Here is a 23,830-nt window from a genome sequence, read left to right as displayed (position 1 = left end):
TTTTGGCTGCTGCAGCAGAAAGAAGTCACTGTTTGCTTTCTGCAAGCTCTGGTGAATCCTCTAAGATAATCATTCCAGATTGCAGCCCTGAGGCTGCTGAATGATACCATTACTACAGAAGAGTTTTCACCAGCTGAATGGATGTTAATTCCTTTGTGTTATGGGTGGCCTCTGTGTAGCAGGGACTGCAGTCATATCTGTAAAACACATAAAAATAATTATAGAAATAGCTATACTCACTATACTCATATAAGTAGCATGGAGGCTAGCACACCGTGTAGGTATTCTTCTTTTCTCACACTGCCACAGCTACATTACTGGCATGACCAAGGTAATTTGTAGCTAACTCACACCAGCTTAGAAAAGAGTCAGTATGGTCATGTACTTCTGAGAGCCTCCAGCACAGCTGTTTGCAAAAACAATTGAAGTGGGATTGTTCCATTCTTTTACAGGCAGTTCTTTCTATAAACCCCATGAGGATTAGAAATTTCTTATGGAAGAGATCTGAATGAAGAACTGCAGCTTTTAGAGGCTTTGGTTTACCTTATGTAATCTTTGTTGCTTTATGAAGATTATAGACTTCTTATCTAATTCAGAAAACTTTGCCCTTGAAATAAATATTTGTAGAGGTTCATGTGTGGCTGTGTTCATAGGCAGCAATCTGAAAGAAATTTTGTTACTCAGGTTGGATCCAAACAGCTAAACAGAATGAATTTACTTCTCAGGAAATTTGGAAGATGGCCAAAGGTCTCCAATCATAAAGATCCAAATTCTTTCCTTTGTAGCAAAATGGCTAGCCAGATCACCTCCACATGTGAATATGCATTCCCAATAAAGCTGGGCAATATCACTGTATGTATCTACACCCTGGGTCATGTGCTAGCAGAGACATCCATTTTGGTATTTTGGCAGTATTTCTACAAGTTGTATTCAGTATTTCACACATAGCAGACACTTGCTGAAACCTGTTCCCAGGGCACAGTGGATGAGTCTGTCTCCTCACACCAGTGGATGCGCTCTTGGCTACCTGAATAGGAAATTCCTGATCTGAATACTCACTGTTCCACCTGAGAGCCAAGCTCTGGAGCTACTGAACAGATTATTAAACGGGATGTAAAACTTGTTCAGCCAGGCTGAAACCTTATTTCCTTTTGACAGCATGGTCATCAGTAGATTCCTATGGCTGTTTATTTCTAATCTCTGCTTCAGTCATAACTAAACCGTGCCATGATCTAAGAACATGTGATAAACAATTGAATTATAAAATTAGAAGTTAACATGTACTAAGTATTGACAGGTTCTTTACCAAATGGTTCTACTCCTGACCAACTCAGGCACACTTCATTATGGGCGATACAAATGTCTGGTGGGCTTGAATGTCTTAGTTTGTTGGAGGCAAGATCACAGAAAGCCAGAACCAGCCCTACCAACCATAGAATTTCAAAGAAATTGACTCGTCATTGTCCCGTGATGAGCAGCTGAGGGAGCTGGGAGGAGCCTGCAGAAGGCTCAGGGGTCACTCGTTCTCTACTTCTACCTGAAAGGAGCTTGTAGCCAGATGGAGGTCAGCCTCTTCTCCCAGGCAGCTTGTGACAGGATGAAAGGACTTAGTCTTAAGCTGTGGCAGGGGAGGTTTAGGTTGGACATCAAGAGGAATTTCTTCATAGAAAGGGTGATTAGATATTGGAATGAGCTGCCCAGAGAGGTGATGCAGTCACTGTCCCTGGAGGTGTTTAGGGAAAGACTGGACATGGCATTTAGTGCCATGATCTAGTTGATATGGTGCTGTTCAATTAAAGGTCTTTTCCAATCTAATTGAGTCTGTTATTAATTTTTTTTCCCTCTTCAGGAGATTTCAAACCTTCCTTTGTAAACTAGTTCCTAAAAATTATTAGGAACTCAGCTCCCAGTCCTCATAATATGCTGGAATCACCTCTAGATTGTTTCCTTTCTACTGGTTAACCATTATCTTTCACTAAGAAGTTAAATCCATTGCTAGAACCCAAATTACTTTTTTTGTTGTATTTCTGCAAGACAAACCATCACTATCAAAGATTTTAATTTTTAGTTGCCTGTTAATGACTTTTGCAGTAGTTGCTTTTTTTAACCATAGGACACTGCTCCTTTTTGAAATCCTCTACCTCCTCCTTAGTAGTATCCTACAGCTACTTTCTTATTACATTCATCTTTTCTATTCATGCAGTATAGGCTTCTCCATACTCTTGGTTTGTCTTAGTGTGATTAATTGTTTAACATACATTCACAGTTCTGCACTATTTTTTCCTCTCTGATATTACAGGAACAATGTGCATCATAAAAATGAACTTCCTAAATTACAATTTCCAGTTGACCATGACATTAACCAAACAGAATTTCAAAGATTACATCGAGAGGATAACCCAATACTTCCCATATTAAGTAGTACTAGAACCTTCTTTGATTTATCTTTTAATCTGCATTACTGTATCTCAAAAATATTATACAAATAGCTACGGTTAAATTTTCTGAAGACATCAGCTACGGCATTATTTCCTATACCAAAATTCAATATGTTATTTGTATTTGCTTTTAGTAGGTATTGACGATACAGTCAGTAATTACTGTCTCTTGTGTTTGCAGACTTTCTCCTCAGGCAAAAGACGCATTTACACAATACCAGAGCATAATATGTATTTTAAAACATTGACAGATGTTGAAAACAAGCATAGCTCATCCGAAGTCTTTCCAGACAGCATTCATTGTGTTCTGGAAAATGCCTTTGTGCCCCCAGAGCTGGTTGCAGACCTCTTACCAATTGCACAATATGTAGGTTTTAATTTTCATTTTTAAGGAACTACTAATTTTTCAACAGGGGCATGTCTGAATGGATCATTGTGTTTTAACAGAAATTGCCATGGAGAGGCAAGGATGCTCTTCCAGAATGGAAAAGAAAGAAGGAAAAGGGAGATGTATGTTTTGGTATAGGCTGTAACTGGAAGAAAGTGTTACTTGGAGGAAATTACAATAAACCAAAGGTCTTTTTCGTGCCAGCCCAGCTGGAAATTAAGCCCCACACAGGCACTCCCCACCCCCCCCCATCCCTCTAGTGAGAGAGAAAAAAGGTAGAGATCCTCAGCAAAGAACAAGTTACTGGAAACAGCAACGGGATGAGAAAATGAACAATATCAGCAACACTATTAGTAATAAAAGTATGCAAAAAAAGAGGATGATTTACATACAAAAAATGTGTAAGCAAGTGACCCAACCTGGTGCTGGCAGCTCCAAGGCAAAGAAAAAACGTCCCCCCGTCCCTCCTCATGCCCTGTTTCCCCCCCCCAATCCCAAAACAACGAAAAACAATGGCAGAGAAACCCTCTGGTCAGGACAATTGTTACACCACTGCTCCCAGGAAAAAGGAATGCCCTCCCTGTCCCGGAGAGAACAGACTAACAGAGAGGGTTTGGAGTGGCTTTAGGAGTTTAAGTTTGAAGCCATGGTGAACGAAAGGAAGGAAAGTTGTAAGTCACTGTGCTGAACAAGAGCTTGGGTTTTATTCCTCTGTTGATGAATTGTAACACTAGCAAGGCGTTCCCTCAAACCATGGTGAGCTTGGAGCAAATATGTACACATTCGGGCCTCCATTCAAGACTTCTAAGTGATTTTTAACGGGTGCAATTAGGTCTAAAGAGGGAGGAACATTCCTCTGAGATCAGGATGTTTATGGATTCAAAGATCTCAAAGCTGGGGCTCAGATGACTCAGACTAATTTTCCATCCCAGAAGGGGAAGGGCCCTTGCATCTCTCAGCTGCCTCCCTCTGTAGACCAGGGAAGACATCTATCTAGCCCAGAGTTAACAGAACTCCACTTGCCTCTGCTAGTTGTTCTGCCAGTATCTTCCTTCTCCTTTTTAAAAAAGTAATTGCATGAAAGACTCCCACACTTACCTGTTTTCAGATTGTCCTGTTCTAGTTTTGAACCACTAGTTCTTTGAATGTTTCCCTACACTCCAAGACTCCCTGCATAGAGTTAAGTCCCCCCTCGTAAGGTGTCACATGCACATTGAGGCACTTCTGAGTAGTCTTAGAAAGCAATTTTTCTTCTCCCCATCTGTTAGTGGAAATATATTTACTCTGGGGTTGTAACTTTTTTTCTATAATGTGTCCCAGGTTAAAAGGTAGGAACTTAAAAAGTGTATTTTCACAGGCTCCTTACCAAAGACCTAGCAAGATGAAGCCAACTTCTCATTTCAATTTATGTATCAAAGGACAAGTTCTTGTGCCTGTTTCAGTGCTGAACTGTTTGTCCACCGGGGCTACAGAGGATATAGAGGTATTTACTACTTCCCACATTCTGTAGATATGATCTGCATATTTTGCACACTGAATAAAAACGTTAATTTAAGACCAAACACCACCAGCTTCTTCAACAACATCTCTATTCCACAATGACTTCCTAATGGAAATTATTTTGAAGTTGTTGGTAATTTCCCAAACTTTGTGTTGGATGATACTGCATAACATTCACGTTTTGATGAGAGTATTGTGATACTTAAAGTGACAATTAAGTGCCAAGTACTGAAATAATTTAGGTGCATCTATATTATCATCTTTATCAGCTGTCTTTTTCGATTACTGCCCTGACAAATAACAAAATTTACTTTTCATTAAACCATATCTAGACTCCTGTATTAACTATTGCATAATTTGGCCCAGGCTGACTGTTAATGCTACCTGGCATATAGCAACTCAGTTAATTCCCTAAATAAATTCATCACATTTCGACTATTCTGGCTTTCTATGTTATTCCAAGATGTAGTTTCTTTTCAGTAAGACAGGTCTCTCTGCTTGCCTCAGGAGCACATAATGCCAGTAAAGCATGCAATCTTAGAACTAGGGAACTGGAACTTTTTCACAATTTCACAACTTTTACCCCCCAGGGAGAAAACGAAAAAAATCTGAAGAGAGCAATTTGCCTGCAGACTAAGAATATGCTTATTCTAACATATTTTTGCTATTGTTTCACTACATTTATGGTGATTTTCTTTGTCACAGTAACTAGTACTTAGAAACAATGAAAAAAACATATACTGCAACTACAACTCTGACATCAAAGAAAGTAGCATAAATTTTTAAGAAAACTAGTGGGTTTGCCAATTAATTTCTTTGCCTGCCATACTGATTTCCCTCTAAAGATTGCAGATCTCTTGAAAAGATACACTGCACTCTAACACAGGGCTAACTTCCTGGGAAACCTGGAAGGGGTTGTGGCCTTCCCATCAGCAAGTAACTGCAGATGATGCAGATGTTTCCACATCATCTAACTGTGGAACATCTGACAGTTTTTCTCATCTCATCAGCTCTAAAGTAAGCTGCAAATTTCACCTCAGTGTGCCAGGAAGGCAGCTGGGACTTTAGTTTAGCTGGACAGATCAGGGAACTATCTGCATCAAAACATTCAGAACATTGTCTGAAGCCAACTAAAACAAGAAGTCCTGGCTAGCGTTTCTTTACCTCTTCTTCCCTCCCAGCCTGGCTTTAAACGATATATTGCTGCCACAAAATCCACGGAATAAGTGGGAATTGCAAAGATGTCTTCTGCTTCCTACTCTGTTCTGTTAACTGAATGTTGTAATTTAAGAGTTTATGCTGCTACTTATTGACAGCAAACTTCTTGATCAGAAAAACACACTAGATTTTTATCTGACATGATTTGGAACATGTGTTAGGATCCTCTTCTCCATATAATGAGTTAACTTTTGATAAACACTGTAGTTAACATACAGAAAATATATTACAGAAAGTACTTTAAATTTAGTGTGTCTGCACTGGAAGAATTGTATCTTAATGTGAATATATTTTTTATAAAACTCACAATTTGAATTCCCAGAAACCTCTGAGACACTCGAACAGAGGTATTACTGATTTTTATCTCTGATTAGGAAGCTGATTATACAAACTGTGTGTTTGTAATCTTGGGAACCAAATTAACAATAACAAAAGAAAAGTTAGAATCTATGTATTTTTTTCCTAAATAAATGTTACCTTGATCAATACCCTTTTAAATTCTAGTTGGATGATCCAATTATTAGTAGGTAAGTACATTTCTTCAAATATAACTTTCCATATGTGTGTGTTTATTTGCATTCTCAAGGGGAGAATGAAGTGCATTAGGACTCTTGAGATATCAGATATTAAAGCTCCAATCTACAAACTCCTGAAGTACATTTTTAAGTCAAATGAGATCCTTTGCTCTGTATGGTTTTTCCAAACAAGTTCTAGGCTAACAAGATATGGAAAAAATAGGAGCATGAATATAAGGGGGTGTCTCTGTTATTCAAAGACTTCATTACTTCTCTAGGATTACTTCCAAAAGCTTGTATCATTCCCCTCCACCAGCCCCATAGGTTTATCTAATCTTAAATATATTCCCTCATTCCCAGCCATCTCACAATTAGTATATTTGCATTTGATTATTGTCACAGTATTACTTTTACAATCAAAATCATGACATTATTGTTTCTGGAGTTTTATAAATGTTTTAGGTCCAATGACAGGGGAGAAACATTTTTATATATACTACCTACTTGAAATACTATTGATCTTGTTTCCATGTTGGTCATTACATAACCAGCTTGTCACTGAGAATATAAGTCTCAGACAAAGACTACCCATGACACAAACACCATGGGAAAAGAATTTGTAACAAAATGGAACACTAAATAAGGCCTTGAATAGCTTTATTGAAATCTGTATAAATAAACATGCGCATTTTAAATGTAAACCCAAGTTAACTTAAGTGCAGACAAAATTTTAACCTCTGTCATGCAGGAGGTTAGTTTACATTTTAAAAAACCAAAACCTCAAAGCAGCTTTAAAATACCAGGATGAAACACCAGTTTTAATATCAAGGTATAAAGCAAAGCCATGTCCAACATATCTCATTTATATCCTGGTCAAATGCAATTTTTTAAACTTTTTAATGCTAACATAAATAAATAATTTACCAAAATGTGCACTCACAGAGTGAACTTTTATTTACAATACACAATTTATAACCTATTGTATTTGATTAGTTCAAGTGAGGAACATCATACTTTTTGCTTTTTTCTTTTTTAAATTTTAAACAGTGGGACACCAAGCAATTCTCCAGGTAGTAGATATGTGACATATGCCCCCACATTTAAGAGCCCCTCTCAAAGGCAGTATTGTATGCAATCAACAATACATTCTTCCAACTAGATCAATGGGAAAGCAGCAAATCAAAAAATGTTTCAAACTGTCACACTTAATTTGGCATCCTGGACTCCCGAACATAGTTAACTGAAATCCAACTTGGAGTTTGTACGCCTTACACACTGTACAGGTTCTGACTTGAACATGCAAATCCCAATTCTCTTATGAGTTACCTTTTCAGACACACTGTAAGGCTATGGTGAATTCCATCCAGAATACACAAAGAAAAATAACAGGCCTACCTTTAAAGTGATTTTGTTAATTAACAATTTAAAGGCAGGTCATATTGAAAAAATTCTCAACTAAGCCTGATACATAGTCATTATTATGTATAAAGAATACTATTAACTCTGACCTTAATGCAGAGTAGTTTGCAAGCTGTCAAACTACAAAAACTGGGGAGAGAGAACTTATAGTACAATTTAAATTCTGGACTGTTATCAGATAAAAAAATTAAGCACGTCTCAGAAGCAAAATAACAGGAATTATGTTTGCAGAGTAGATTCCAACAAGCAACAATGGATACTTACATTTAATTGAAAATCTTTTTTTTGTTAATGCAGCATGAAATCCAGAACCTGTTCCACAGCAGAAGTAAGATCAATGCAATATTCTGGATGTTCCACTATGTCACAAAAGGTTAAAACACCTTTTTCAATCTGTTTCTTCTATCGTAACCCAATTAAAAACAAAAAAGAAAAATAGGGAGAAACAAAAATTTGCTGTTTCAAGAAAACTACTTTAGGTATTTATGACATTTTTACTTGTAGTTTGTTGGCAACCTAAGGAATATGTATATATTAATCCAGAAACTAGACTTGGCAGTAGTATTCTTGCAGTACTCGGAAAGTAAGTGTCAGAAGTCCACAGATTTAATATTTTAATTGTTAATTCACATCCAAAACAAAACATAATCCATTAGAACAGCAGCAGAAAACTTAAAAGGGGTTTATTTGTGATTTCCTATATATATCTTGTGAATATGAGACTGTAAATGCATTAGAGAATTTCTGTTTAAGTTTTTATTGTTTCACTTCAAGTACTGCACATGTTAAAATGTAATAAAGATTTACATTCTATTATCTGAAACTCCCCATCTCAGATTTTTATTCTTAATTTGGTGGGCATTTTCACTCTTTCAATCTGTATCCCCAGTAAGAGAGTCTCTTTTATGGCTTCTAGTTCTTCCCATCAGTTAGTGTGCATACAATTTTCATTTTCTATATCATTATCATTTTCATTGCTGTCTTCATCGCTTTCTAGTGGGATGCCTGTGGCAGCTGAAGCACCTTGTTTAGTTTCCCGGTCAAGTGGGAAAAAGCCAGTTCCACTGATTGTGTCCTGTCTCTGGTAGAAGAGCACATACGCTGCTTTGGACTGTAAAAGAGGGTAGGACAGTATGTTCATGAGGTTTCAAACAAAACGTTTACAATCCAGGTTGCTAACTCTTTTTCTTTGTTGCCAAGTATACAAGGTAAAACTACAAAAAAATCAGAATGTTTATGTAAGCTATGTTTGCATGTTGTAGCAAAACATTTGTGGTTTGTACTGTCCTTTGAAAGAACACAAACTACTACCTACAAATTTAACACAACTTTCATGGTTTACTCTTCATTTTTGCTGCTCTGACAAGAAAACATCAACAGTCCCAAATCTAGAAACATAAAAGATACTTGCCACTATCTGGTCCTCACTTGCAGTGGACACACTACTGTCATCAAAGTAGTACCATTTTCCATCATCCTTATTTTTTGCAAAAGCAGTATCTAGGACAAAAAAGTACAATGTCTCAGGACATTGTATCTTCATAGATGTAATACATACAATTAGTTACCAGAGTGTGTTACTGTCAAACACTTCATATTTAACTAACTAAACCTCGTTATCACTATTAAGCATCTTTAACACTTTATTTTTAGCAAAGAGAGTTTAATCACTAACATTTCCCTTCTAAAGACAATGTATACTGAAAAGGACAGTCCAAATACAATCCTTCAGTCATTTTTTCTCTCTGCTTTCAAGGAGAAGCATAATGAACAAAAATACAGACAAGTAAGACAAAATAAGTTGTACGAGTACAGTAGCTCTTATATTTTCTCTTTTCACAATATGCATAGCTAGAAGTATAAAGGAACCTACAATTACCGTTGAAAGCTCATTGCATAAAGATTTTTGTGTTAAAATACCTGTGAAAGCATTTCAAGGTAGCAAAAAAGAAAATTGCCCTTCAACCACTATAAAGCACCATTGATTCAAAGTGATCAGTACTTCAGTCAAAATCAACATGGAAAGAAAGCTGACATCTAGAATGATGACACTTGAAATCAACTTACAATGCCCTCCTCCCATTCCTCCATAGTGGTTGGAGACAGCAATCAAGTTGTAGCGGCAAGGTCCTGCATTGGGATTAATAAGGAACTCTGACATGTCCAAGTCACTGTTAAAAAACAAAACAAAAAATAAAACAAACAAAACCCAACCAAAACTCAGTCATGTTAATAGCATTTTTAACTACAGTCTGGTGATCTCGGAGCCCTTTACTTTATATGCCCTAGAAAAATACACCAGACTACTCTGCCAGTGCATCTCTTTCACTCTGTGAGAATGGAACAGGAATCAGCAATTTTCCATATTTTTACATTATTATTTTGCCACGTTTGTACTTTTAACACAGAAACATTTTGTCATTTGTTTACTGGATCCTCTCATGGAAGCTGAGAACAAACCTATTTTATGTAATTGCTGAATTAAACACATGCCTTAGTCATGCTTTTACACTTCCAGCATCAAAATATTTGAATTTCTTACTTTATTGGAAAGTCAACCAATGTATCCAATTTGTCCCTCATGTATCTGCTGTAGGAAAAGCGCTTCAGATGAACTACCAGTACGGGGGGCAGTGACCACAAGTCTAACTTCTTAGTAGCTTGCTGATGTTCTTTACAGTTTGGACAATACCTAAAAGGAAAAAAACCTATCAATTTTATGTAACTGTAGGCCGTATGTATGTTAAAATACATTACCAAAGAGAAAGTCACACTCACAGGAGGAATTGAATGAGCAAAAAACCACACACTTTTCATCTTCTGTTACTAATGCCATAGATATTCCTTCCAGTTTAAAACGTGGAAGTGTAATCCCAGTGAAGCTCAATATCATTTAAAACACAGAAACAGCATCCCCCAATATTGGATTCTCATCTCCCACATCCCTGATCAGATCCCTGTATCCTTAGTTAAAACACAGCATTCTTGTATTTTATTAAAAAATTAAAAAAAGATAAAGTGTTAAGAAACTAACAGAAACAAAAAAAAAGCCAAAAATAACAGACAACTGTGATTCTTTCAAGTTTCAATTTCCAAATTCATCCATCCACCACCCTATCCCATCTAAAACCACGTAACAGTGACTACTGGAACCTGGAAAAACTCATTACTAGAAACTTCCCTTCTTAGTAGGCAAATATTAAACAAGCTGTGACTTAGAAATTTCTGCTCCCTGCAATGCATACTTGAATCGTCCAGCAACCAATGCTCAGGGAGGAAGATAAATAAGAACGAATGTAAGCAACTCTTCCGTGAAGTAGTCTATGCATATTCTACACTTTAGTATCTAATAAGTAAAAATCTAGGGGGGGAAAAAAAAAAAAGAAAAGCAATGAACCCTTATTAAAAGAGTGCACAAGTGTCTTTAAATAGTAACATCAGATAAGGACAAAAAATTAGGAGAACTGTAAGGGCAGGCTGGAATTGAAAACTGAAGATTTCCCAGTTGGCTTAGAATATGCAGAATATAAACAGTGATGGATTAGGGATGATGAACTCTTGTAGATTAGACTTGTGACAACCTAACAAGTGAAGAAAAATGTGATTAATGACCTCCAGTGAGATGCATCTATTAGCAGCTGCTTGACTTCTGCAGTTGTATTTAGTAGTTAAAATACTCTGCTTAAAATGTGTTGCCAAAATGGAAGTGCTTCACCGTACATGAATTATATGGTGTATCAACCAGCCTATCCAGTGTTGTATAACCTATCAAACCCAGAAAAAAAGAAGGAGATTTTCTAAGTTAGCTCCCTACCCTGCACAAATATAGGAGAAACTCTGGTGACAATGTCTGAAGATCTTCAGAACTTTTAGGTATCCAAAGAAGAAAAACTGCCTCTTTTCAAACTTAATTCTCAGCTTAAAGGTATTGATGAAAGATTTTTATCTGCTAGAAAACTCCTGGGAAAAAAATTGATCTTATGGGAACTATAATTAGGAATATTCAGATATGATTTCAAATAATAAATTGGAGGAAGTATGAAAAGAATAAAAGTCTCTGCCAAAAACCTAATGGCTAGAACATGAATTTGAGGGGTTCTACTGACTACAGATATCCCCCACCCCATAAACTTGCTGTTTACAAACATCCCTGTTTCATATATGAGTGCAAGGCAAGTTTTGTATTTGCATAAAGAAACTACATCCTCTCTCATCTCAGAAAGGAGTATTTGTTTAAACCACCGCTCTGAATTTGTCACAGTATTATTCATTCAATGTCCATCACAGTCCACAGACTTGAGCACTTTATGTATTGCCCCCTCCTCGTAACTGTGAATGCATTAAATGCCTTCCTTACAAATATAACCTTCTGTACATGGTAAAAATTTTGGTTAAGTAATGGATCAAAACAGAAAGCATGTTGAGAATTTTTTACTATGTTTGAAATAACAAGATTCAAAATACTATTAACATATCAACTAATTTTCTCTATGTTCAAGCGCGGATTTGATTAATTTTGAGAAACACTCCATAGAATGTAATTTTAAAATTTTGTGCTTACCATGGGTCTTCAGCACCTAGTTTTTCCTTTGTTGTGAACAGCTCAATGCAATCTTTTAATTTCACAAAAGGCTTTTTGGGAGGCTTATATTCCACACTTTCATGTTTTTCAAAATCCTAAAGAGAAGTATTTCTTGAGTTAAGAAAACAAATGAAACAAAACTCATTTTAGTGATGTCATCTTACTATAAACAGTAACTACAAAGCTCCTATATATGGAAAAACTGATCAGAAACCATTCAAGTAAAGTTTCCACAGCTTCAGATTTACTTCCCAGTTCATAAGCCTCAGATTTATTAATTACTTGGATGTATATATGAAGTTTATTTATGACAACATATTTACTAAGAATAACATGAAAAAAAGATATAGTTGCTGTTTCTTGTGAAGACTTATAATCTTGTATGTCACACTAAGTTGCATTTTTTATGTTTAATTTTTATTTGTGCTGGAAAAGGGAGCAACATATACAGCTTACCTCTGCTGCACTATCATCAAAATATCTCTTCTTCAATTCAGGATCCCAATCCAAAGCAAGGAAAGATCTTTCTAAGATTAAAAAACATGTTTTCTCTTAATATTATTTCTTGCTTTATATGAAATTGTATTAACTTTGGGCAAACACTCTTCAAAGGAAATGAAACAATGCTATAATGAATTTAATTCAAAAAATTAAAGCACATAAAATTTCTGCATTTCAAATAGTCAACTGTAATAAAAAATCAGTTATTTATACAAAATTTACTATTTGAAAGAAAAAATATATCAAACAGCACACAAAGAAAATAGCATGTGAGAGTCAGAAAAGAGTCCCAGAACCAAATATTGCCTACCCTGTTCCTCGTGACTTACCATCAAGCCTAGGTTGCCTATCATCAAATCTAATATGCCTGGTATCATCTTTGATGTAGTTTATGTCCGTATTGCCTAAATTATTGAACTGGAATGTAAACAATCGCTTTTTGTGTCCCGTGAGTGGTTGACCTTTGCAAGTATCCTCACACAATCCATTTTCAGAGTCATTGTCACCCCCAACTGAGTCTTCTGACTGGCTATTTTCATTCTCTGAGGGAAGTTCCTGATCCTGGCTGGATTCATCATCTTGCTCATCTGTCTCCATTTCACCTAAAGCAATTGGAAGAATAAAGAGGAAGAAATGAGACAGAATGTCAGTAACTGAAAAATACTACAGAGTTAACTTCAATTTCAAATTCAACATCAAATACTAAACAAGTTTAGATATTCAGTCTTACTTGGAGATCCTTCTTCATGTATTCCATTTGGGCCATTACCATTGATACCATGATCCTTACAGCAATGCAGGGAACCTTCAGTGTCTTCACTTTCAGTACATGTTTTTACATATCGGCTAAATGTAACAAGTAAAAGCAACAGTTAGAAGCAACGGAGTCCTTGCTAGTGTACTTTATTTCTGCACTCCTTTCTAATTTACTCAGATTATCCTTTTTATTGCCAAATGTGTCCAGTATTACAAGCACATAGGAAAACCTGCTCGTATGTGACTGTGTATTTTGGCAGCTACTTTGTCTAAGAAAACTTGATTCTTGATCTCACTCTGTTTGTCCAGAATTCATTTTTTAAACTGCTCATTAACCATATTACAGAGAAAATTACACCAACAGAAAAAGAAGTACCATGTACTTTTCCAACACAAATTAGTATATACACTTGAACAGTAGATACAGAAAGTATAACCACAGAAGAGTAACAAGTGGAAAATATTTCCACTTCACCAAGACCTAACAAACAGCTAAGCATACAAGATAATTATTTAAGAATACAGATTGACTTCTCAAATATTTCTGGATGAGGTCATGCTAACAAAAAATCAAATTAAAATCCACATCAGCGGCTAAATTTTATATTTAATATTCAACAGAAAGCAAATAAAAGTACTGAAATATAATCAGTATGTTAAAATGCAAATGAAAGTACATGCCTACTGACTCCAACAATTAGCATTATTCTTAACAAATGAAGTATTATTTTAAGAATAAACTTACCACATTCTTAGCAGCAGCAGATTATACAGTTTATCTTCAGTATTGTTTCTAGGCACTGCTATAAGAAAAGGTTGACCAAATAGTAAAGAACCACTATGGCTGTAGCTAGTGTGCCTGCACTTTTCCCTTAAACAAACAGGAATTACGACTTGTTCCGTATCTTCTGTTCTATTGATAGCAATTTCAAACCTAGAAGAAAACCCATCAGAAATACAAAGAACAACAGTCATGGAAAAGGCTACAAGGGGAAAAAAAAATCCCCTTCCAGTTTATCTGGTGTCTAGGTTTTAATCTTATACAAATAACTAAACAAACTGCAAAAAGACATGAAGCACATTATTTACACTTACACATAAATGTCATCACGTTCCATAATGCTACTTAGATTTTCATCCATGCCAAATATCCTGTGGAACCTGTGATTGTATATATCAGTAACAATCATCTAAAAAGAAAATGGAGTATACATTGTTAAATCAGGTTAATACACATTAAAATGTTATTTATTGTGCTTTATATAAGAGAACACTCTTACCTTATCTGCAGCGACACCAGACAAAGCCGACAACGCTGTGCAAAGATCCAATATATTTCCAATTTTGGGAACAATTACTTTGTACTGAAAAAGAAAATAGACTTTTAATTTCTTAAGAGAACAAATATACATTAGGACAAAGCCAAACAACACAAGTTCAACATATTTCATGTATTTCTTTCATATTTTTGAAACTTAAGGTGTAAAGTATTTAGATCAACTAACACAAATTCTAAAAGCTGCTTAAAATGTAGTAATCTGCAAAACTTAACAAACACACACACTGAATACTCCATTTATTAGTTTATACAAGGCTTGTTTTAATGTTTTTTTTTACTTTTTCTGTAAGAAGACTAACAGTACAAATTACTTAAGATTTGCATTTCAACAGTACCTTATTTAAACATTTAAAAGTATACGCGCTATTGAAAAGATTATTACATCTGGAATACAACACATGTTGTTTATAAAGTATTACCAGGAAAAAAAAGCAATGGCAGGTAACAGATTCTCATTTCGCATGCAGAGAAAGAATTTGATAATTAAAGTCAAAGAAAATCTCTCTGTGGCTTCCCTTATGCAGTGCATATGCAGTTTCTAATAAAACTCCACACAAACCTCTTAGCTGTTATTTGCATAATAAAGACAGGATTAATTACAAATAAGGTATTATTAACTCTATAATTAATTGCCAAGTATTGCATGCTATGCCCTTAAGTTTTATAATCATTCACACTCACAAAAATCCTACTGAACTGGTACTCTTCCCAAACTATTTATTCCAGTACAACCATCTCACATCATGAGTCACGTTCAACTACTTCAGTAGTTTTCAACTACTTTGTGTCCCCATTGCAACTACTGTGTGTCCTCTATTTTCACACTTAAACTTTTAGCAGGCTTATCTCCTATTAGTTAATACATCTCCCTTCACCTTCAAATTCCCCAACTCATACTGCCTTTGAGAATACTCTTTTCACCCACTTTCCTTCTTATGGTACTGATTTCAGGTATTATTTGAATGCCTGCATAACTGTGTTATATTTATTTCATGTATCCTCACTTACCATATAAAGTACAGCTAGAAGCATTTAATCATGACTTGGTCATAACCTTATGTAACCTTAGTTAAAACCTTGATAATCTTATGTACATTTTTTCATTACATTCTAAGGTGTGTAGTATCATCCTCTTCCTGAAAAACGGCAAAAAAAGATACTCTTGACAAAGAAATCTCATCTGAATTTTTACTTCTGACTATGAGGTGAGAGCACAGAATTTGAGACTACCTAATATATTTAGTCATGGGGTTTTTTTGCACTGCTTATTACAAAATATTTGCCTTTTGTGACCTAAGAAACCAAGAAATTAAGTCTCATGGATTAAATGTAAAAATATTTTTATAAACAAAAATTCATCACAGCAGCTCTTAAAAAATTACGTCAGCATACATTTTAAAGATTAAGAAGCCTTATTAACACAACCATAAAGAAATTACCAATTCTTTCTTGAAACTGTACAAGGTATGTACAGTCTTCCTCAGGTATGTATAAGTCTTCCCCACTATCCTGAGTGAGATTCCAGAATACACAACAGAAAAATAAAGCTTGTTGGATTTGCTTATAAATTTGCACTGTGTAAAGGAACTTGGGTTCACTGTTAATGCATCATGAATCAAAGTGTTTGTACATAAATTAAGCTGCTTACCTGCACAGGCTTTGCAAGTGGATCCATTCTAACTAAATAAACTTCCAAAGTGCGTTCTTTTTTCATGGGTAATGGAAGTGTCAAGTAACAAAAGGGATCAAAGGTTACAGATATCTTAGCACATTCAGGACAAACTAGGGTAGATTTAAAAAGGCCATGAAATATATCTACAATGATGGAGTCATTTCTCTTTAAATGGTTTTCCCAGGCTTCTTCAGCAACCACCTATAAACAAAGCATGATCTGGGTTATGACAAAGTAGTAGGAAATGAATAGTGAGAATTATTAGTAAAAGTCCTTGACAGAACACTTTCGGTAACCACCTAAACACAGACATCTCACTCCAAAGGACCTGTAAGGAATGTTACTACTCTCAGGTTTGCAGGTTAAAAGATGTATGCTTTTCCTAGGATAGAGATCCTGTCAGTGGTATTACGTCTGAGAATAACTTTCAAGTAGCTTGGGGAAAGACAAAAGCAGATACTCTTAAAAATTCCATCTGAATTAACTTATAACAAAAGAAGAATTTCCCTAAAGTAAGAGTACTGGAGATAGACAGAATGCTGCATGCTACAAACATAAAAATAAAAGAACAATAGAATGGGAATTGTTCGTCCAACTGAACAAGACAGTCTTAATGAAGTCTTAAAAAAGGCCTTACCATGCCCTCATCCCCCCTCATTATCTTAAAAATAAACAGAAATTTAAGGTTTCTCAAGATCTCAATTTTAAAGTTTTTGTCCTATTTTCTGAAATGTCTCCCAGAAAAAGCCCCGTATAATCAGTTTCCCAACCTTCCAGTGCATAATCATGCAGAAGTATCTTACAGTATAAACTTTGCTAAAATGATCAGCTCCAAAACTCCTACCTTGTCTGGTCTCCCATCCGCATCCTTTAACTGAATATAAGGCTTTTTCCTAATTCTATTCAAATCCTCATGTAAGCCATCTAAGAGAAAAGCCAGTAGCTCTTGGCAATCTTGTTGTTGATAACCAGAAAACTGTGGTGCAAATCGTCCCACTTGTGTCTAAAAAAATAAATGCAAAACACTTCTGGTACCTTAATTGTTAGAAAGAGTAGATACTTCTGAGATGTTATAGCAGCACATGGAAAAGGTAAAATGCGTAGTTATAAAAGGCAAGCTTTTTAATGAAGACAGGAAGTCAAAACTCATTCTCGAAGACCAAAGCACAAGGACAGGTGACACCTACTGAAATATACATCCAAGTGTTTTACCAGTTCAATGAATGGACTGCATACTGATAAACAGTACTTCAAATTCTTTTTTTTTGCATATTTCTCTAAGTTTTACATACTTAAAAGCACAAAACCAAAACTGACAATGTACATGCAATGTAATTTCCCTACTGACCTTAAATGCTCTTGGAGTAACATAGCTGTATTTTCCTGACCACATTTGCTTGATAAGCTCAGCATAAGATTTCGCTATTTCACCTCGCATTCCTAAAGGATTGTCAAAATTCAGCTCTTCTTGGTATTTATCATTAAGAAAGTACTCTGTAAGAGGAGGTGTGTTGCTCAGACACTGCAAAAAATAATACAGACTTTTTAGAACAGTGATTTGAATAAGTTCTAAACAAAGAATGTTTCAATTTTGTTACAACAGCCATGAACTGTAATGTCTAGTGCCTGAAAGGAAGAGAGAAAAAACCCTAAACAATCTTCTCCAGAAACAAATAATGGCTTTAAACCAAGACTGGCTACAGCTGTCATTGCAAGTTATGCACAGATAATATCTGTCAAGAGCTTTACCTCAAAATTTATAAAACAATGTAGTCCAACCAACCACAGCATGACAACATAATTTGTATCAAGAGTTAAGACAAACAAAACAAGGTGTTTCTCGAGACATGAATGGCTTATGAAACTTGTTTCTGGAAGTTGTAATAGATGCGCAAAGTGGAGAGTGCGTATGTGCTTGGAAGAGAGAACCAACAGGGCTTATTAGCTCAAATACCATATTCAGAGGAACATTTGAAAAAAGATTTATTCTGGCAGGTGAGAGAAGGTGAGGATGCTTGGCCTTTTCCTTCGCTTTGTTAATATCAGCTTATGGATGCCCTTGGAGACAGCAATCTATGTTAGAGGGACTAGACTGCCAATCACAGTGCTACAGCTCTCCCTATGTTCTTTGAAATCTTACGATGCAGTTTAGAGCTGAAATTAGTCCAAGAAAAGCAAGGACCTTGTTTCAGATTGAAATAACCACTTATCCTCTGTACCAGTTTGTCACCTCTCTCAGCATTTGGAGACAGCAGGATGTACTCACTGAAGTATGATTTTTATGTGCTACTGTTCATACTACTTTAAACATAAATATATCCATCACTCAGGAATAATCTCCATGCCATGCCTTAGCATATATTCTTAAGAGTTTGTTCATTAAATATTGTAAGCTTTTCTGCATTCTTTCCTTTATTAAAAAATTCGAGGAAAGGTCAAGAATTTCACCAGTCTCGTCTGCTTCTCCATAAACACGGGCAAGAGCTCCACTTAGGCTACTGCATAAGAACCAGACTGGAAGAATTGCAATTTTATTGAGCAAAGTAAAAAAAAAAAGTTATTCCTGTATCTGTCTATCATACCTGTGCAATATTACAAAGCAAAACCAGTCACATGCTGTAGAGAGCTGAGTTTCATGCCTATATCAAACCCCTTCCTTTCTCTTCCTCCTCACCTAAAGCTTTCAGGATCTGTCAACACTGCAAAAAAAAAAGCCTGGTATTACAGACCCTTTTGGACATTCAGGGTTGAAGAAATCTCATTTTTTTTCTTGCTATATGGCTTTTACTTCCAGTAGTGGTGACCCCAACTCTCCCTACCTCACAGATCTGTGTTGCCTTCTGTATTATTTTTGAACCGGTTTAGGAGATGAAAACAGTTCAACTGTTCAGTTTAGTGTCAGGAATGTCCAACGCAAGGACAAAACCAGTATATTTTTCTACAGGTCTTTCTGTTAGTCAGGCATTGTACAATGTCCTGACAATCTGGGTTCCACAAAAAAAAAAAAAAATTCATCAGTTTCTAGTTTTCACCTGACAAACTGGTTTTGCCACTTTCTCAGAGTATTAATTAATATTTGGAGTATAAATCAGGAAGATTACTACAGATAATTTGCATTTTCCCTTTAACAACGTCCACATTACAACATGAGATGACACTGATGGTAGTAAATGTCTATCTCAACACAGCAAATTTTGAGGTACAGAGCTGACATATTTTTCTAAAATATCAGATACCAAAATTTTTAAGAGTAGCTACTAAAGGAGCTAATAAAGTTGGCCACATATACAGATCTTTTCAATGTAACTGACAAAGCTGAATGATTACAAACATATTTACTCTTTGAAAAGGCTGACAATGGAGAATTATTTAAGATCATGATTAAAGTCAGAGGGGAAAAAAGCACCCAGAAGCCAGTTTTGAAGAGAATCCTACATTCTTATTTTCTCACGTGATATGTCATAAGTTATCAAGAAAGCCTTATGGAAAGTGCCTATTAGAACCAAGACAATCTACTGGGCAGCAAAGTTACCAGATTTATGTGTTCTGTTCACCCTCAATGACTAAGGGTGTTCTGTTTGTTTCGAAATACAGACAATAAGTAAACTGAAAGTATACCAACAGGTGAAGAATAATAAGCCAAACAAATACAGTAAAACTCTGGAAAACTGTTTGTGAACTGAAGAGGTAACAGAATCGCACTTCATTTCAGGTACTGCTATCTCTACAAGTTTCTTTAACCAACAAAATTTCTGTAAAGTTCTCTGAACCTGAACTGGTCATTTAGTGAAAAGTTCATGGGAAGTATGGAATAGAAGGCAAGAGACAAGAGACAAACCACAGGAGAGAAGGTTTGCTTAAACTTCAGCATGACAATGGTTAACACTGAAATCATACTTCCATGCTAGGCATTAATAACCTGGAAAGAAGTTAAGATGCACAGGAAAATGAAAAAATAATTGTTTTTTGTCTTATGTACACATGCACATATATATATATATATACATATCTCAGTGCAATACTGTAATACTGTATACCTATCATGCCAGTGAACTGGGGAAATGAGGAGACAGTAGGATCATGAATTAAGATACTGAAAATTGAATATTCCTCTAAGTCCTGGTTCTTCAACTTCAGATGTTACTGAAAGGATAAGAATTTTATGCAAAGGACATTGGAATTTCATATGTCAGCCATCTAATAAAAGACCAAGAGCTTCCAGACTGAAAAGATGATCCAAGTCATAGGAGAAAAAGTGATTTATTTTACATGTGTCTATCCCACTTTTTGTTTGTTCACTGACACGGCAAAAAGCACTTAGTTAATACACTCCTTAATCCAAACTCCACATGCCTATGGCAACTGAAACAGAGCAATAAAATCGTAATAATTTCAGGTATTGGTGAAATATGCCATCTTTTGTCTAGATAAACTGACAGTCCTAAGTAAGATTAGAGGGAATATTATTAAGCTTTCTGAAGAAAGAAAGCTTCTGAAATACCCATTGCAAAGTTTGTACAGAAGTCAGGTATATATAATCACACTGATGGAAAAAAACCCATAAAAATAAAGATCTTGGAAAAAAATGTTTTTAATGAAAACATTTACTTTTTTCCTTCTCCTATCTTTTAATCACAAAACGAAAATTTTGGAACTCTCAGGTTTTCACTATTTAAAAAAAAAAAAAGAATTTCCACAGAGCTCTAATACCCCATTGAAATAGGAAAGCAATACTTGGGACACATCCACAGGCACCACAGCAATGCTTCATGAGACTAATTTTTTATAATTTATTTTCAGCTTAGAATATAGCTGTACCTAAGTGAATGTGAATGAAACATCTGCTTGCCAAATACGTTTTTTTAATATAGGTTCAAGTATTCATAATAATATCTGTTTCATAAAGTCTATACACTCCCTTTTGTCTTTCCTTTTTTATCTCATGCTTGGATCTGCAAAAGCAGGCATTTAGGCCCAATTAGAAAACTTAGGTGTTTACACTGAAATAAATTAAATACATGGAATACTCCCTTCAAAAGAATCTGAAAAAAACTAAACCAAAGTTCCAATACAACTAAATAAAGAATACTGAATTACTGTTTGTTTTTAATTATGGAACAGTGGTAAGAGAACAGCACTTGGGAGATATACAGTGGTATTTTAACCTTCTTGGCCTTACTCTCATTCAGCTTGCAGCTGCCTGTAATCCCACACAGGATCTTACCTATCTCTTCATCATCTATCCTCCAGTTGTCCTGAGCTTCTTAGCACTGAAAACTCCTGCTTGAAAGGGCAAAAGTCTCTTCACAATAATCACTTAGAATAAAGGGGCAAGCCTAACATTATCTATATATTGAAGAACTACTAAAGAACTTGCAACCAAATTTAAGACATTGCCAGGATTTTCACATTTCTACCTAGTATGTTTACAGGGCAAGAACCTTCACACAAGTTTGTCAGACTCAGGAGACGAAGCTGTGTGAAGGAATTTGTCCTCTTTGTCAAGGAACATTGATAACAGCTCTGATGCAAACCATCTTCACTGTGCATGAGACAAGACCAAAGAGAAGCACTGTGAGAAATGCAGTGGTTTCTGAAGCAGAAATGGCTCCTATGTGAACACTCAGGAGGCCTCAATGCTCCCTGAAAAACTCAGAGAGCTGAGAAAAGTGGCAATCAGCTGGAAAATGGATAAACTAAACTCTGCTTCTGTTATATGAAACTACACTGATACACCCAGCATAAACTGAATGGAAGGGATCAAAGCAGAGCTTTCAGTACATTTCAGAGTCCAATAGTCTAAAGTGAACTATTTTGTTTAAAGAAAACAGATTTATCCTGATAAACAATCCTATGTTAGCACAATTGTGAAAGAATACACTTGAAGAGGATAAGAAAGATAAAGCAGGTGACCAGAGCAGATCAAAGAATCACAGAATAGTTGAGATTAGAAGGCATCTCTGCAGATTCTCTGGTCCAACCCACTCAAACACAGGTCACCTAGAGCAGGTTGCTTGGGACTTCATTCAGTTAGGTTTTAAGCACCTTCAAGGATGGAGGCTTCACATTTTCCCTGAAAACCCTATTCCACTGTTAGATAAACCCCATTTTAGAACAAAGTTTCCTATACTTAAGAATTGCATGTGATTCAGTTTGTGCCCATTGCCTCTTTTTCTTTCAGTGGGCACCACTGAGTAGAGTTTGGCTTAGTTTTCTTTCCTCCACCAGATACTTCCAAACAATGGTAAAATCACTCTGGAGTCTTCCCTCCTCCAAGCTGAACAGCCCCAGCTCTCTGCCTCTCCACACAAGTCAGATGCTGCAATCCTTCATCACTTGTGTGGTCTCTAACCAGACTTGCTCCAGGATATCCCTAAACTCTCTGGGGAGCCCAGAAGTGAACTCAGAACTCTGGAGGTATCTCTCCAGTGTTGAGTGGAAGGAAAAGATCACCTCTTTCAGCCTACTGGCAATACTCCTCTTAGTTTAGCTCAGGATGCTGTTTGTTTTGTTCAGCAGGATCCTGGGTGCTTCTCTGCCAAGCTGCTTTCCATCCAGTTGCTTATCCCCTATCGCAGTGTGTACTGGTTCGTGGGGTTGATCCCCTCCTTGGCACAGGGCTTTGCATTTCCTCTGAACCTTCATGAGGTTCCAGTCCACTGAGGTCCTTCCAAATGGCAGCAAAGCCATCTGATACAGCAGTTCCTCGCTGCAGATTTGTGTGCTAGTCTTGCTGAGGGTGCACTCTGCCTCATCATCCAGGTAAATGGCTAGAGTACCCAATATTCCCAAGCAGAATTCCCTATTTTGCCATTCACAGGCTATTTAAGCCCATCTTTCTTTTGCTTCCAAGGCCACGACAGATCAAAACATGTTCACAGTGCTCTGGCTACAGGCATTACAGCCAAATTAATCCAATGTTACTTCAATAAAAGTAGGACATGAAATTAATAGCAAATTAGCACAGTGAAAGGCATGCTTTCTGTGTAACCGAAAAAAGATGCAAGTGGTGTCAAGAGGAAGACTGCAATCTGTGAGACCTTAGTGTGTTAAGAACACATCATACTTACACTAAAAGCACTTCCATGGATTTCTTAGATAACATTAAACTCTGAACAGTAATTTCTTTGAGCTATACAGTAGGTGAAACTGAAAGCTATTTTACATTTCCTTGCTAAGAAGGCCACTAAATAATGGATTTGAAAAAACACACTTTCAAGGACATATTAAAGGTACCATGCCAAACTAAAAGCTCCACTGCTCAATAAACACCTCATTTTCTTACCCAGAGCACTGGTAAGTAATCAGCAAACCTGTATTTATAAATTTACACTACAGTTTCTCAGAACTTATTTGAAAACTTAATTCGCTAGATGTAACTGAAAAGCAAGAAAGTTAAAGCTGATATAATTTCTAATGCAGACCTCAGAATTAAATCAGTTTAACACAATGGGATAATGATGTGACGTGTAGTAAGTTTGTTACACTGTGTAAGACTTCTA

At 36.0% G+C, this 23,830-nt stretch overlaps 1 protein-coding gene across 2 annotated transcripts in view; it reads right to left on the bottom strand.

Annotated features, from left to right (window-relative positions):
• Positions 1–6,699: 6,699 nt before the first annotated feature.
• USP15 (ubiquitin specific peptidase 15) overlaps positions 6,700–23,830 on the bottom strand; it is a 55,313-nt gene continuing 38,182 nt past the window's right edge. For both annotated transcript variants that reach the window (XM_014890896.2, XM_014890897.2), the window contains 14 exons: positions 17,677–17,850; positions 17,173–17,331; positions 16,305–16,529; positions 14,598–14,681; positions 14,413–14,507; positions 14,063–14,251; positions 13,292–13,407; positions 12,891–13,163; positions 12,517–12,587; positions 12,040–12,155; positions 10,021–10,170; positions 9,546–9,649; positions 8,890–8,978; positions 6,700–8,589 (listed from right to left, as the gene is read on the bottom strand). In XM_014890896.2, coding sequence (XP_014746382.1) covers positions 8,404–8,589; positions 8,890–8,978; positions 9,546–9,649; positions 10,021–10,170; positions 12,040–12,155; positions 12,517–12,587; positions 12,891–13,163; positions 13,292–13,407; positions 14,063–14,251; positions 14,413–14,507; positions 14,598–14,681; positions 16,305–16,529; positions 17,173–17,331; positions 17,677–17,850 — 2,031 coding nt within the window. In that variant the 3' untranslated portion in view covers positions 6,700–8,403. The remainder of the gene's footprint in view (positions 8,590–8,889; positions 8,979–9,545; positions 9,650–10,020; positions 10,171–12,039; positions 12,156–12,516; positions 12,588–12,890; positions 13,164–13,291; positions 13,408–14,062; positions 14,252–14,412; positions 14,508–14,597; positions 14,682–16,304; positions 16,530–17,172; positions 17,332–17,676; positions 17,851–23,830) is intronic.

Source organism: Sturnus vulgaris, chromosome 5 (assembly GCF_052056855.1).
Source record: "Sturnus vulgaris isolate bStuVul1 chromosome 5, bStuVul1.hap1, whole genome shotgun sequence".
Taxonomy (NCBI): domain Eukaryota; kingdom Metazoa; phylum Chordata; class Aves; order Passeriformes; family Sturnidae; genus Sturnus; species Sturnus vulgaris.
This window is presented reverse-complemented; position numbering and strand designations above follow the sequence as displayed.